This window comes from Bombina bombina, chromosome 5, assembly GCF_027579735.1.
Source record: "Bombina bombina isolate aBomBom1 chromosome 5, aBomBom1.pri, whole genome shotgun sequence".
Lineage (NCBI taxonomy): Eukaryota > Metazoa > Chordata > Amphibia > Anura > Bombinatoridae > Bombina > Bombina bombina.
In genome coordinates, this window is record NC_069503.1 from 606,199,149 (window position 1) to 606,215,003 (window position 15,855).

The 15,855-nt window shown below is 37.7% G+C and overlaps 1 protein-coding gene across 1 annotated transcript in view; it reads left to right on the forward strand.

The window, feature by feature from the left end:
* SUGCT (succinyl-CoA:glutarate-CoA transferase) overlaps nt 1-15,855 on the forward strand; it is a 1,111,985-nt gene that overhangs the window by 423,785 nt on the left and 672,345 nt on the right. Inside the window, exon 8 of the mRNA XM_053715817.1 lies at nt 9,576-9,719. Within this exon, the coding sequence (XP_053571792.1) occupies nt 9,576-9,719 (144 nt within the window). The remainder of the gene's footprint in view (nt 1-9,575; nt 9,720-15,855) is intronic.

The window sequence follows — 15,855 nt, forward strand, 5'->3', positions numbered from 1 at the left end:
CTAATAGCTCCATCGTGGCCGTGGAGGATATGGTTTGCGGACCTGGTATGGATGTCCTCATCGCCTCCATGGAGGTTACTTTGTCACAGGGATCTGCTGGAGCAAGGTCCTTTTGTTCATCAAAATCTAGATTCTCTGAGGCTGACTGTTTGGAGATTGAACGCTTAGTCCTAGCCAAGAGAGGTTTCGCTGAAAGATTTATTGACACACTCATTCAACCTCGTAAGCCGGTTACTTGTTGCATCTATCATAAGGTGTGGAGGACCTACTTATTCTGGTGTGATGAGCGTGGATTCCCCTGGCAATAAGGTCAGTGTTTCCAGAATTCTTTCCTTTCTCCAGGGTGGTCTGGAGAAGGGCCTTTCTGCTAGTTCCCTTAAGGGACAGATTTCAGTCCTATCTGTTTTACTGCACAAGAGGCTCGCTGAGCTTCCTGATGTCCAGTCCTTTGTTCAGTCTCTCTCTAGAATCAGGCCTGTGTTTAGATCTAGTGCTCCTCCTTGGAGTTTAAATCCTGTTCTTAAAGTTTTGCAGAAGGCTCCGTTTGAGCCTATGGCCTCTAGTTCATAACTCGCCAGAAACAGCAGTTATGAAGCAGCAGTCACAAAGACCGCTGCTCCATAACTTGTCCGCCTGCTCAGAGCTCCCTAGCAATGTCAGGTCCGACAGACCTTGATAACTTGGGGCCTATGCATGGAGTTGATATTTAATTACTGTCTTTGAAGGTTCTTTTTCTATTGGCTATTGCCTCGGCGCGCAGAGTATCTGAGATGGCTGCCTTGCAATGTGAGCCTCCTTACCTAGTATTCCATGCTGATAAAGCTGTTCTTCGTACTGGGTTAGGTTTTCTTCCTAAGGTTGTTTCAGATCGCAACATCAATCAGGAGATTGTGGTTCCTTCCTTGTGTCCTAATCCTTCTTCTTCGAAGGAGCGGTTACTTCATAATTTGGATGTGGTTCAGGCCTTTAAGTTCTATCTTCAGGCTATGAAGGAGTTTAGATAAACTTCTTCCTTGTTTGTTGTCTATTCTGGGAAGCGTAGGGGGCAGAAAGCCTCATCCACTTCCTTGTCCTTTTGGTTGAGGAGCATTATTCGCTTAGCTTATGAGACAGCGGGACATAAGCCTCCTCAAAGAATTAAGGCTCATTCAACTAGAGCTGTGGCTTCCTCTTTGGGCCTTCAAGAATGCGGCCTCTATGGATCAGATTTGTAGGGCGGCTACCTGGTCTTCCTTACATACCTTTTCAAAATTTTACAAGTTTGGTGTTTTTGCTTCGGCTGAAGCAGCTTTTGGGAGAAAGGTTTTGCAGGCTGTAGTGCCTTCAGAATTAGGGTCCACCTTTACTTTTACCCTCCCGTTTCATTCAGTATCCTCTACAGCTTGAGTATATGTTTCCCACAAATAAGGAATGAAGCTGTGGACTCTCCTCATATTAAGATGGAATACATAAATTATGCTTATCAGATAATTTAATTTTCTTCTGTATGAGGAGAGTCCATGGCTCCCGCCCGTATTCTCTGTTGGGCAGACATAAATTTTTGTTTTGTTCTTCTGGCACCATTTATACCCTGATATTTCTCCTACTGTTCCTTGTTCCCTCAGCAGAATGACTGGGGGATGAGGGAAGTGTTTAAGCCTTTGGCTGGGGTGTCTTTGCCTCCTCCTGGTGGCCAGGTTCAGCATTTCTCACAAGTAAGGAATGAAGCCGTGGACTCTCCTCATACAGAAGGAAATGAAATTATCTGGTAAGCATAATTTGTTTTTTTACCTCTGTCTGAGAGGGCTTCTTATCTTGACTTTCACCGTTTTCATTACATCATGACCAATGTGTAAGAAGTATAGAGAATGCTGTCTTAAAAGCCTATCGGCTAGATTTAGAGTTTTGTCGGTAAAGACCCGCGTAGCTAACGCTGATTTTTTCCCAGCGCACCCTTAAGACAACGCTGGTATTTAGAGTTGTCTGAAGGGCTGCGTTAGGCTCCAAAAAGGGTGCGTTGAGCCTAATGTACCCCCACTTCAACCCTCAATACCAGCGTTGCTTACAGTAGCGGTAAGCTTCTAAAACGTGTTTGTGCACGATATCCCCTTTGGAAACAATGGGGCAGTTTGGGCTGAAAAAAAACCTAACACCTGCAAAAAAGCAGTGTTCAGCTCCTAACGCAGCCCCATTGTTTCCTATGGGGAAACACTTCCTAAGTCTGCACCTAACACCCTAACATGAACCCCGAGTCTAAACACCCCTAACCTTACACTTATTAACCCCTAATCTGCCGCCCCTGCTATCGCTGACACCTGCATTATATTATTAACCCCTAATCTGCCGCTCCGTACACCGCATCAACCTACATTATACCTATGTACCCCTAATCTGCTGCCCCTAACATCGCTGACCCCTATATTATATTTATTAACCCCTAATCTGCCCCCCCATCGCCGCTACCTTACCTACACTTATTAACCCCTAATCTGCCGACCGGACCTCGCCGCTACTCTAATAAAGTTATTAACCCCTAAACCGCTGCACTCCCGCCTTGCAAACCCTATAAGAAATAGTATTAACCTCTAATCTGCCCTCCCTAACATCGCTACCACCTAACTTCAAGTATTAACCCCTAATCTGCCGACCCGTACCTCACCGCTACTATAATAAATGTATTAACCCCTAAAGCTAAGTCTAACCCTAACACCCCCCTAAATTAAATATAATTTTAATCTTACGAAATAAATTAAATATTATTAACTAAAGTATTCCTATTTAAATCTAAATACTTACCTGTAAAATAAACCCTAATATAGCTACAATATAACGAATAATTATATTGTAGCTATTTTAGGATTTATATTTATTTTACAGGCAACTTTGTATTTATTTTAACTAGGTACAATAGCTATTAAATAGTTATTTACTATTTAATAGCTACCTAGTTAAAATAATTACAAAATTACCTGTAAAATAAATCCTAATCTAAGTTACAATTAAACCTAACACTACACTATCAATAAATAAATTAAATCAATTAACTACAAGTACCTACAATTACCTACAATTAAATAAACTAAACTAAATTACAAAAATAAACAAACACTAAATTACAAAAAATAAAAAAAGATTACAAGAATTTTAAGCTAATTACACCTACTCCAAGCCCCCTAATAAAATAACAAAGCCTCCCAAAATAATAAAGGTCCCTACCCTATTCTAAATTAAAAAGTAACCAGCTCTTTTACCAGCCCTTAAAAGGGCATTTTGCGGGGCATGCCCCAAAGTAAACAGCTCTTTTGCCTGTAAAACCCCCCCCACAATACCACCCCCCAACATTACAACCCACCACCCACATACCCCTACTCTAACCCAAACCCCCCTTAAATAAACCTAACACTACCCCCCTGAAGATCTCCCTACCTTGAGTCGTGTTCACCCAGCCGGGCACCGATGGACCAAAAGAGGACATCCGGAGCGGCAGAAGTCTTCATCCTATCCGGGCAGAAGAGGACATCCGGACCGGTAGACATCTTCATCCAAGCGGCATCTTCTATCTTCATCCATCCGGAGCGGAGCGGAGCCATCTTCTTCCAGCCGACGCGGATCCATCCTTCTTCCACGACGCCTACTCGCCGAATGAAGGTTCCTTTAAATGACGTCATCCAAGATGGGGTCCCTCGAATTCCGATTGGCTGATAGGATTCTATCAGCCAATCGGAATTAAGGTAGGAAAAATCTGATTGGCTGATTGAATCAGCCAATCAGATTCAAGTTCAATCGGATTGGATGATCCAATCAGCCAATCAGATTGAGCTTGCATTCTATTGGCTGTTCCAAAAAATTGATAATAGGAGTAAATTAGAAAGTTGCTTAAAATTGCATGCTCTGTCTGAATCGTGACAGAAAAAAAATGGGTTTACTATCCCTTTAATGTGGCTAAAACTTTTTATATATTTGCCCTTGTATTACAAATTGTGACTTAAGTATTATGACTAGCACAATCCAAAAAACTTCTGTAAAATGGCACACATGAATTAGAACTGTCTGGCTGTGAAAAGCATGTGACAAGAGGCTGTCTGTATTGGCTTAGAAACAGGCAGCAATTTAGAGGTTTAAATTTTATAAAGTATATTAATATAACAATGTTGGTTGTGCAAATCTGGGGAATGGGTAGTAAAGGCATTATCTATCTTTTTAAACAATTTTTGTGTAGACTGTCCCTTTAAAGTAAAACATTATTAATAAAGAGATAGAAAAGTCAAATTTGAATTGTGCATGAATACATTTCAAATTTAAATAGAACTAGTAAAATACTTTTTTCAGTGGCATACACACATTTTCTGTGAGTAGGGTTGCCGACTTTTCTTGAAAATACTAAGGGAGAATCCATAAATTTTGATATATATATATACTTTAACTAATGTGTTTCAAATGCTGGAGCTGAAGGGGTTAACCCTGGACATTAAATCTGTGGTGTTTTTCTTTAATTTCTTTCACACCGTTTCCTAAAGGAGGTAAACCCCATGCATTGCAATCCATCATTTGCTGCAAGTGGCACAGACTAAAATGTTTGCCATGAAATCAGAGAATGATTATCATCCTGTTTCTGTCTTCTCTTGGAACCAATTTTCTACAGATAATATACAGAGCTGCATGTATCCCCAATGCAATATTTTTGTGACTGAAATGTGTGTTTATCTCTCTTTTGCTGAGCTCTGGTTTCTAAAAATAGACTGTGATAGAACTGTGTGCAGAGCTGTATGTTATCACAATTCAGTTTTTTTTAAGAAACCAGAACTCAGAGAAACAGCATGTTAAAAAAACAAACGTAGCTGCTGCCACTTGTGAACAGTATTAGCTATGTAGTGAATGTAGTCCAGCGCTAGATTAGCACGGGTAGAGTATTTAGTTAAATTCTATAATTTGAACATATTGTATTTTGTGATTGGATAAATGTTTAATGTATGTACTGCAATGTTGTTATTATATATTTATTGTAGGTAATCCTAAGTATTTATCAACATTCAGTTAATAAAAAGATATAAACAGGTATATACAACTGATATATATAAACTTGTTGTCTAATGTGAGCTTCTTATCTATATATAAAAACTAATAAAACATTTGTATAATTAGACAGAAATTTAATAACTAGTTAAAAGCATACATAAAATAAAAAGGGACGTCTCCCTTATAACATCGATTTCATCAGAGAAAACACTTGAATAACTGTAGTATATATTTCCGCTATTTGATAATCAGGTACCTGTTATATAGTGTAACAAATGATAATGTCCAGAAATTGGATTAAAAAAACTTAAAGATCCAAACGAGATGACCTCCCCGCTATTGTGGCGTGTGTGTGTTACCGGTCCGTTAGTGAGAGACTGGTATTTAAAAATATGTCATGTGACTTTTCCTACGTCACACTTGTGATCGTAGCTGTTTCAATATAGTTGTAATGTAACCAGTGATCCTTGATATTCTGTCAAGCGCTTATTATGTTGCAATTTTTTTAACTTTAATCTGTATGTGTATCAGAAGGTGTATTCCCCTATTCCGTGTGTAATTAGGGAGTCTTGGGGGAGATTGCAACTTACGCTGGTCTCTTGGCACACCTGATTTCTCTTTTAGTGTGGTCTTTGCGGTCACATTCAGTGACTTGGATGTTAAACTTTGCGGTCACGTGCAGTGACTATAATGCAATCCTCGCAGTGTGGACTTGGCGGTCACTTGTAGTGACTGTAATGAGGTCTTTGCGGTCACGGAGGTGACTAGTGGTGGGGTCTTTGCGGTCACAAGTGGTGACTAGGAGTAGAATCTTTACTGGACATCAGTGATGTTATACAGCAAGGTCTTTGCGGTCACAGATTGTGACTTGCATGTATTAACTTGCGGTTATATCTTTGCGGTCACAGATTGTGACTTAAAAGTGGTCTTTGCGGTCACTAACAGTGGTGACTTAGAGGAAATCTTTGCGGTCACTAGTAGTGACTAACAGAATGATCTGTATCGTTTGAGATCAAAGTAAAACTTGGCAATCTCTCTGTGCAACTTAGTAGAGCTGATTAGAAACAAATGCAGGTTGTAGCAACGTCCAGCTGCAATGTTGCAGGAGGTAATCAGCAAAGGAAGTCTTGTAGTAGTTGTCTTTCCTGAACCAACAAAGGAATGTGGTGGGAATTGAACTCGTGACCTTTAGGGTTAGAGAGGGAGATCTTAACCATTAGGCTATGTGTATCTCACTTTCTGTGTTAGCATAGTGGACTTGGCGGTCACTTGTAGTGACTGAAATGAGGTCTTTGCGGTCATGGAGGTAACTAGTGGTGGGGTCTTTGCGGTCACAAGTGGTGACTAGGAGTAGAATCTTTACCGGACATCAGTAATGTTATACAGCAAGGTCTTTGCGGTCACAGATTGTGACTTGCATGTATTAACTTGCGGTTATATCTTTGCGGTCACAGATTGTGACTTAAAAGTGGTCTTTGCGGTCACTAACAGTGGTGACTTAGAGGAAATCTTTGCGGTCACTAGTAGTGACTAACAGAATGATCAAAGTAAAACTTGGCAATCTCTCTGTGCAACTTAGTAGAGCTGATTAGAAACAAATGCAGGTTGTAGCAATGTCCAGCTGCAATGTTGCAGGAGGTAATCAGCAAAGGAAGTCTTGTAGTAATTGTCTTTCCTTTCTTGGCAATTATAACAGCAATCAAAATAAAAACATAAAGTGCAGAGTGACAACAGTGTCAAGGTCAATGCGTTTCGCCCTTAGGCTTTATCAAGACATGTTTGTCTATATATAGGGCTTAACTGGTTTGGATTGGCTATTCTATGTAATTTAATTAAAGGTGGAAAGTATAGATATATGGAAATTCAATATAAAGGTGGAATTATATAGTTGTGTGTGTCTACAAGAAGCTTATTGTCCTTCATTTGTTTTTGTTCTTTGTGTTGTAATAAATGAAAGAGAATGAATAGATCCTAGAAAGGTTCTTGTAAGAATGCAATAAACATTGTTTAGAGAGTTCTAAATATATCTATATAATGTATAATGTATGTATTTGTATTGATTTTGATGTGCTTATAGTTGCTTGAATATTGAGCATATGTTAATTTTTAAATATATAAAACAAATAGAAATTATAAGTAAAGAATTTTTTTAAATAAAAAAGTTATGACTTAGTGAGTAATTTAAAAAAAAATAAAAAAAAAATTGTGATTGAACTCACGACCTTTTGGTAATTGAGCAGAGGGTATTATCCACTAAACCATATCAATTACCAAAAGGTCGTGAGTTCAATCACAAAAGGGAATACTGAAAACAGTTTTAAAATTTTTTTTTTTTTTGAAAAATTACTCACTAAGTCATAAGATATAAGATATAACCGCAAGTTAATACATGCAAGTCACAATCTGTGACCGCAAAGACCTTGCTGTATAACATCACTGATGTCCAGTAAAGATTCTACTCCTAGTCACCACTTGTGACCGCAAAGACCCCACCACTAGTCACCTCCGTGACCGCAAAGACCTCATTACAGTCACTACAAGTGACCGCCAAGTCCACACTGCGAGGATTGCATTATAGTCATTGCACGTGACCGCAAAGTTTAACATCCAATCACTGAATGTGACCGCAAAGACCACACTAAAAGAGAAATCAGGTGTGCCAAGAGACCAGCGTAAGTTGCAATCTCCCCCAAGACTCCCTAATTACACACGGAATAGGGGAATACACCTTCTGATACACATACAGATTAAAGTTAAAAAAAATTGCAACATAATAAGCGCTTGACAGAATATCAAGGATCACTGGTTACATTACAACTATATTGAAACAGCTACGATCACAAGTGTGACGTAGGAAAAGTCACATGACATATTTTTAAATACCAGTCTCTCACTAACGGACCGGTAACACACACCCGCCACAATAGCGGGGAGGTCATCTCGTTTGGATCTTTAAGTTTTTTTAATCCAATTTCTGGACATTATCATTTGTTACACTATATAACAGGTACCTGATTATCAAATAGTGGAAATATATACTACAGTTATTCAAGTGTTTTCTCTGATGAAATCGATGTTATAAGGGAGACGTCCCTTTTTATTTTATGTATGCTTTTAACAAGTTATTAAATTTCTGTCTAATTATACAAATGTTTTATTAGTTTTTATATATAGATAAGAAGCTCACATTAGACAACAAGTTTATATATATCAGTTGTATATACCTGTTTATATCTTTTTATTAACTGAATGTTGATAAATACTTAGGATTACCTACAATAAATATATAATAACAACATTGCAGTACATACATTAAACATTTATCCAATCACAAAATACAATATATTCAAATGATAGAATTTAACTAAATACTCTACCCGTGCTAATCTAGCGCTGGACTACATTCACTACATATCAACCACTGTTTTCTTAGAGGGGAATACATTAGTCTAGCAGGGTCAATTCTCCAGCGCCTCATCTTTCTCACTAACAGTATTAGCTATACCATATCTCTGTGACCAAGTGTGTAAATAGCAACTATATATGCGTCCCATAGTCAACCAATGGTAATTTCTCATATTGAGAATGGCTGTTAGTGATTCGCTGGGTCTTTGTAGTGCTCATCACTTCCTCACTCTTCATAGTGGAGTCAATGTTGTGAGCACAGGTGAGTATATGACCACTGAGCTAAATACGGTAACAAATTGACAGCCCTAACCTTATCACAAGAGCGGGAATGAGACTCACACCGGCGCGTTACTATGTGGTTAACAAGGCTTCCGGAAGCACCACCCACACTCCGGATCCTGATTAGCCTTTTACACTTAGTCATTTTTCTGAAAGGTAACTTTAATTTGTGTTGCTAAGTAACCGGTTCTTACACAGTCATCAGTTATAATTTAACCCTTTAAAAAACACCACCTTTAAAATAAAAATAAAAAGCAACATGGCGGGATAACATTTGGAAATAAGGAGCAAAATACAGAAGTCGGGAGATACAGACTATTTTCCCAGGAAATACGGGAGGGTTGGCAACCCTAACCCTAGTATTTAAGCTCAGAGAACTGGTGGTGGTCTGTATTGTGTTTAACGCTTAATTTGTGTCACAAGCCACTGCTGACTCTCTAATGGATGTATACTGCAAAAATGCTTCTATTTAATATTGAAATACACCCATGCAAATTTCCACATAGACATTTCTATCCCTTTAATAGTTTAGCTCAGAATTACATAAGGAAGGGACTCGTGCACCAGCATATCCAGCGTTATCCAGCATATATTTTACTCCCTCCCCCATAGAAGTCTATTTTGTAAGGGATTTAAATCACCTGGATGTAAGCAACTGAGCAATGTGAACTTACAATTACGCTAATATTTTTGTTCTTCACTTGTAATCTAGGCCAATGTGTTTATTATTATATTACATCAAATAACATAGTGCCCTGCAAGGCTTGCAGTGTATAAGGGGAACTCTGTGGTTAACCACTTTTGATGAAAAGTTAGTAATGGATAGAATGAAAGCCTTTTTTGCTGCTTTTTTCAGTAGATACATCACATAAGACATGTTTTTAAATCCCTAGGATGGAGAACCTGTGCGCCCGGGTGTGGCAATGACTGATCTTGCTACTGGATTGTATGCTCACGGTGCCATCATGGCTGGCTTACTTCAGAGACATAAAACAGGGAGGGGCATGCATATTGACTGCAATCTACTCTCCTCTCAGGTAAATCTTGTGCTTGCCTAGTTTTTCTTGTAATAATAATCTTTAAACTTAACATATGAAAGAAAACAACTGATTTTCTCTGCTAACCTGTTTAATGGGACATGGGTGTCTTATTTCTATTAAATTTACTTTCTTCTATTGGTATCCTTTGATGAAAGCATACTTAGGTATGTTCAGGAGTAGCAATGTACTACTGCGAGATAGGTGGTGCTGGGGGTTACACACATATGCCTCTTGTCATTGGCTTGCTAGATAAATTAATCTGGGTTATAGTAGATCATTGCTACTCTAAAGCTGGCTGTAAAGGGACAATAAACACCTTGATATTTTTATACACAATGTTTAGTTATGTGCAACAAAATAACATTGCAATATATTTTCATTACTTTTTTTTTACCCCTTTCATGTCATTTAGCTCTGACAACTGAGCAGTTTTTAATTCTCATGACTTTAAATGCACCCTGCTGTATTCTAAAGGCTAACTCTGCTATATATCTGTCCCTAATTGGCTTTATCAGACAACGAGGGCTAAACAATTTCCTTAGTACTAACTTTATGACAGTGGTTAGCCTTGTTGTCTGTGGACTAAAGCCCAGATTGGCTCCTCCAATTAAGGCAAATGGTGGATGAAGATTGGCTACTGAAAAATAATTGCAGTTAAAAACAATAAGACTTGATATGTAATTCTATAGCAACACAACAGAAATATCTTGTAATTTCAATGTGTAACTATCCCTTAAAGGGTCACTCAATGCAGTAGAATTGCATAATTAACAAGCACATAATAAAAAGACTATGATTTAACACCAACTCTGAATTTCAAATAAGCAGTAGATTTTTTTCTGACAAATTTATTTTTTATCTCATTTTCCGGGCCCCTTGTATCATGTGACACACATTAGCCATTCACAGACTAGTAAACGTATACCCTGTGAGGTTGTGCACATGCTCAGTAGGATCTTGTTCCCCGGAAAGTGTGCATATAAAAAGACTTAGCAAAATTTGATAGTGGAGGTAAATTGGAAAGTGTCTTTAAACTGCTTGCTCTTTCTGATTTATAAAAGTTTATTTTGAATTGAGTGTCCTTTTAACTAAATGTTTTAGCACTTTAGTGAATTTTCTTTGAATACTTTTATGTCCCTAAAAGAATAATTTTCCACTTTGGCACAGAATCTTCTTTTTTTTTTTTTATTAGTCCTGCTTAGTCATTTGCAAATGAGAACACAAGGAATTCTAATGACTAGCAAATTGCTTTGGCTGTATGTTTCTTTTTTTATGTGAATTGTTTTTAGAAATTTAAATGGGCCATTTTCAGAACATTAAATGGAAACTGTAAATCTATGTAAATGCATAATACACTATAAAATTGAATCCCCAAAAGGTTTTAATTACGCATATTAAAGCACAAAACACATGATGTTATGATGTTTTTTTCCACATTTTAACTATGAAAATGTAGCTCCCCCCCACTGCCTCTTCTGCAGGGTCCTGAATCTTGGCCCTACTTCATGCTACACAGTTATTGCTTGATTAGTGCAAGAGGTCATTTCTATCTGGCCATACTAGTTAAAGCAAATGAGATAAGAAAAAGATACCCAAAAGGCTTTCTTTCTAAGGTGGTGAGAGTCCATGGAAATCCTTATTTGAGTGAATTTATCTCCTGGCCACCAGGAGGAAACAAAGACACCGTACACCAGAGCTTTAAGAATTCCTCCTACTTCCCTTCCCTCCCAGTAGTTCTTTGCCTCATCATGGAAAAGGCAAGGATAGAGGTGCTCTGAAATTATTGAATAATTACAGGGATATTAATCACACATTTTCCCTTAATGGATATTTCCTGGAAAAGAGTGACAGAGTACAGGCTGTGCAATGTAAATCTTTTCTATGGAGTTGTAGTCACAAATCTGCAACAGGTGTCACTGGGATAGTTCTTTCAGCCTCCTCCAGCCTAGCCATGAAGATTTACTCCCTCAGAGTATCCTCTACTGTTAGTTACAATACTGGATGGGCTTCTACTGTACCCTCAGGATATACATATAGGTAAGACAGTGGAGTGAGTCATTTCGTTGGGTAAGTACCCTTATGTCTTCCACAGCTTGCAGGCTATCAGCAAGTACTTTATGTTTCAGTACCTCATAGCGAGACACAGCAGCACAGTAATAAAACCCCACATCATACTTCTGTCTGAGTGCCTTTGTGGGGTAACTCTTTGTTCACACAGGGGTTGGGCATGTTTAATATTTTTGCTGTACCCATCCATTTTTAGAGGGATATTTATCAAAGCGTCAACTGAAAATACGCTTGAATTCCGCGTTGTAAATGTCGCGAGATTGATCCGACCTAGTTATCAAAGCCTCAAGATTGGGAGAAGTTGAACTTTGTGACGTAACATACGATCCGGCGGTCTCAATCCGACGCAGATCAATGCGAGTTGAAACCTCGTCGAATTCTAGCGGAAATATGTTAATTCTGCCTCCTAATCAACAATACTTTAAGCTTTTAAAAAGTTTTAAAAACTCAACATTTACGCTCGCGTCTCTTCCAACGCAGCGTACCTAGTTTTCAATATGCCACCCTTGAGGTCGCGGATGCCATATAACTCAATGGGAGTTGTAAAACACAGAAATCCTGTGTTAGATGCTGCAAGAGAATGAAGCATATCACCTAATAAAAGTTAATTACAAACTATTAAATATGTATACCCTTCAAAAATGTAACAATATTCTTGCTACAAATTTGGTGCACTATATAGAGATACCTTTTTACATTTAAAAATATCGATCTTTAATTTTACAATCTATTTGCTCCATGTTTAATGTTGTATATACACTTATACAAATGTTACAAACATACGGCTAGATTACGAGTTTTACTGTATGATTGAAAAAGCAGCGTTAAGGGTCATAACGCTGCTTTTTCACTACCGCTGATATTACGAGTCTTGCAGGTTTAGGGGCACCGCACACTTTTTTGGCCTTAACGCAAATTAACTTACGCAATTTGCGTAAAGTTTTTTTTTAATGGGACTTCCATTGCGCCGATATTACAAGTTTTTTCTGGGAGGTCAAAAAGTGAGTAGTACAGCCTATCCCGCAAGATTCGTAATTCAATCTAAAGTCAGTAGTAGTATAAAACTCATAACTTAAGTGTTAAAAAGTACACTAACACCCATAAATTACATATTAACCCCTAAACCAAGGCCCTCCCGCATCGCAAACACTAAAATAAAATTATTAACCCCTAATCTGCCGCTCCCGACATCGTCGCCACTATAATAAACATATTAACCCTTAAACCGCTGCACTCCCGCCTCACAAACACTAGTTAAATATTATTAACCCCTAATCTGCTGTCTCTAACATTGCCAAAACCCAACGCCACTATACTAAAGTTATTAACCCCTAAGTCTAACCCTAACCCTAACACCCTTTAACTTAAATATAAATAAAATAAATATAAATAAAAATTACTATCATTACTATCATTACCTAAATAATTCCTATTTAAAACTAAATACTTACCTATAAAATAAACCCTAAGCTAGCAACACTATAACTAATAGTTACATTGTATCTAGTTTAGGGTTTATTTATTTTAACTAGGTAGAACAGCCAATAGGTAGTATTTTAACTAGTAATTTAACTAGGTAGAACAGCCAATAGAATGCAAGCTCAATCCTATTGGCTGATTGGATCAGCCATTAGGATTGAACCTCTGTCCTGTTGGCTGATTGCATCAGCCAATAGGATTTTTTCTATCTTAATTCCGATTGGCTGATAGAATTCTATCAGCCAATCGGAATCTAAGGGACACCATCTTGGATGATGTCACTTAAAGGTACCTTCATTCTGTGTTAGTCGTCAGATGAAGAGGATGCTCCGCGTCGGATGTCTTGAAGATGGACCCGCTACGCATCGGATGGATGAAGATAGAAGATGCCGTCTGGATGACCACTTCTGCCCGGCTTGGATGAAGACTTCTGCCCGTCTGGAAGACCACTTCGCCCGGCTTAGATGAAGACTTCTGCCCGTCTGGAGGACCACTTCGCCCGGCATGGATGAAGACGTCTCCCGGTAAGTCGATCTTCAGGGGGTTAGTGTTAGGTTTTTTTTAAGGGTGTATTGGGTGGGTTTTATTTTTAGGTTAGGGACTTTGGGCGGCAAAAGAGCTAACTGCCCTTTTAAGGGCAATGGGGAGCTTAGGTTTTTTGAGTTAGGTTTTTATTTGGGGGGTTGGTTGTGTGGGTGGTGTGTTTTACTGTTGGCAGGGGTTGTTTGTATTTTTTTTACAGGTAAAAGAGCTGATTACTTTGGGGCAATGCCCCGCAAAAGGCCCTTTTAAGGCTATTGTTAGTTTAGTTTAGGCTAGGTTTTTTTTTATTTTGGGGGGGCTTTTTTATTTTAATAGGGCTATTAGATTAGGTGTAATTAGTTTAAATACCTGTAATTTGTTTATTATTTTCTGTAATTTAGTGGTTTTTTTTACTTTAGCTAATTTAATTTAGGTAATTGTATTTAATTTAGTTAATTTATTTAATTATAGTGTAGTGTTAGGTGTAATTGTAACTTAGGTTAGGTTTTATTTTACAGGTACTTTTGTATTTATTTTAGCTAGGTAGTTATTAAATAGTTAATAACTATTTAATAACTATTCTATCTAGATAAAATAAATACAAACTTGCCTGTAAAATAAAAAAAAACCCTAAGCTAGCTACAATTTAACTATTAGTTATATTGTAGCTAGCTTAGGGTATATTTTACAGGTAAGTATTTAGTTTTAAATAGGAATAATTTAGTTAATGATAGGAATTTGTATTTAGATTTCTTTTAATTATAATTTAAGTTACGGGGTGTTAGGGTTAGACTTAGATTTAGGGGTTAAAAACTTTAATATAGTGGCGGCGATGTTAGGGGCGGCACATTAGGGGTTAATAAATGTAGGTAGGTGGCGGCGATGTTAGGGATGGCAGATTAGGGGTTAATAATATTTAACTAGTGTTTGCGAGTCGGGAGTGCGGCGGTTTAGGGGTTAATATATTTATTATAGTGGCGGTTTGGCAGATGTTCGGTTTGGCAGATTAGGGGTTAAAAAATTTCTTTTAGTGTTTGTGATGTGGTAGGGCCTCGATTTAGGGGTTAATAGGTAGTTTATGTTTGTTAGTGTACTTTTTAGCACTTTAGTTAAGAGTTTTATGCTACGGCTTTCTAGTGTAAAACTCTTAACTACTGACTTTAAAATGCAGTACCAGTCTTGACAGGAGAGGGTCTACCGCTCACTTTTTGGCAGACTCGTAATACCGGCGCTATGCAAGTCCCATTGAAAAAAAAGGATACGCAATTTACTTATGTGGATTTGCGGTATTGCGAAGTCTGGCCAAAAAAGTGAGCGATAGACCTGTACCTGCAAGACTCGTAATACCAGCGGGCGTTAAAAAGCAGCATTAGGACCGGCTAACGCTGCTTTTTAAGCCTAACGCAAAACTCGTAATCTAGCCGATAGTGTGTTGGAAAATGTCAGACTACTGAATGAGGTTCAGAAAGGATGGTGAAACTTTTAGACTGGATCTTGGATAGAAACCTTTGAAGAACACTAGGTTAAATAATAGTTTATCACTATTAATTATAACATGGAGTAAAATTACTATGTAATCATGGATAGTTTCCTCCTCACTTTGAGAAACACAATGTCTGTTAGTGAAGGCAATTGAGAGTATGTCATGATATACATTGGAGAACTTATAAACGGATGTTGGGAATTATTATTTTTCTAAACAAATGAATCATTTTAGTCTCAAAAGACAAAATCATATTTGTATTTACAGACTGGCATCTTTCAGACATTACTCATATTAATATTGTTAGTTTCCTTTAGAATTACCCTTTAGAGCAATATACAATCTGATAACCATATGCATTGACCAAGAAAATAAATATTAATGAGTTGTGTCATGTCCGATTACATTATAGCTGTAGTTTACATTTCACTAGTAGATTGATAGATTGTTTATTATATACCGGTATAAACATTGTGAAGAATTAATGAAATTCTACCCTCAGGCAATGCTCAGCCATAGTAGTGTTAGTAATAGCTTGACCTGTTATCTCACAAGTTTATCAGAGGGAACCAATATTAGAAA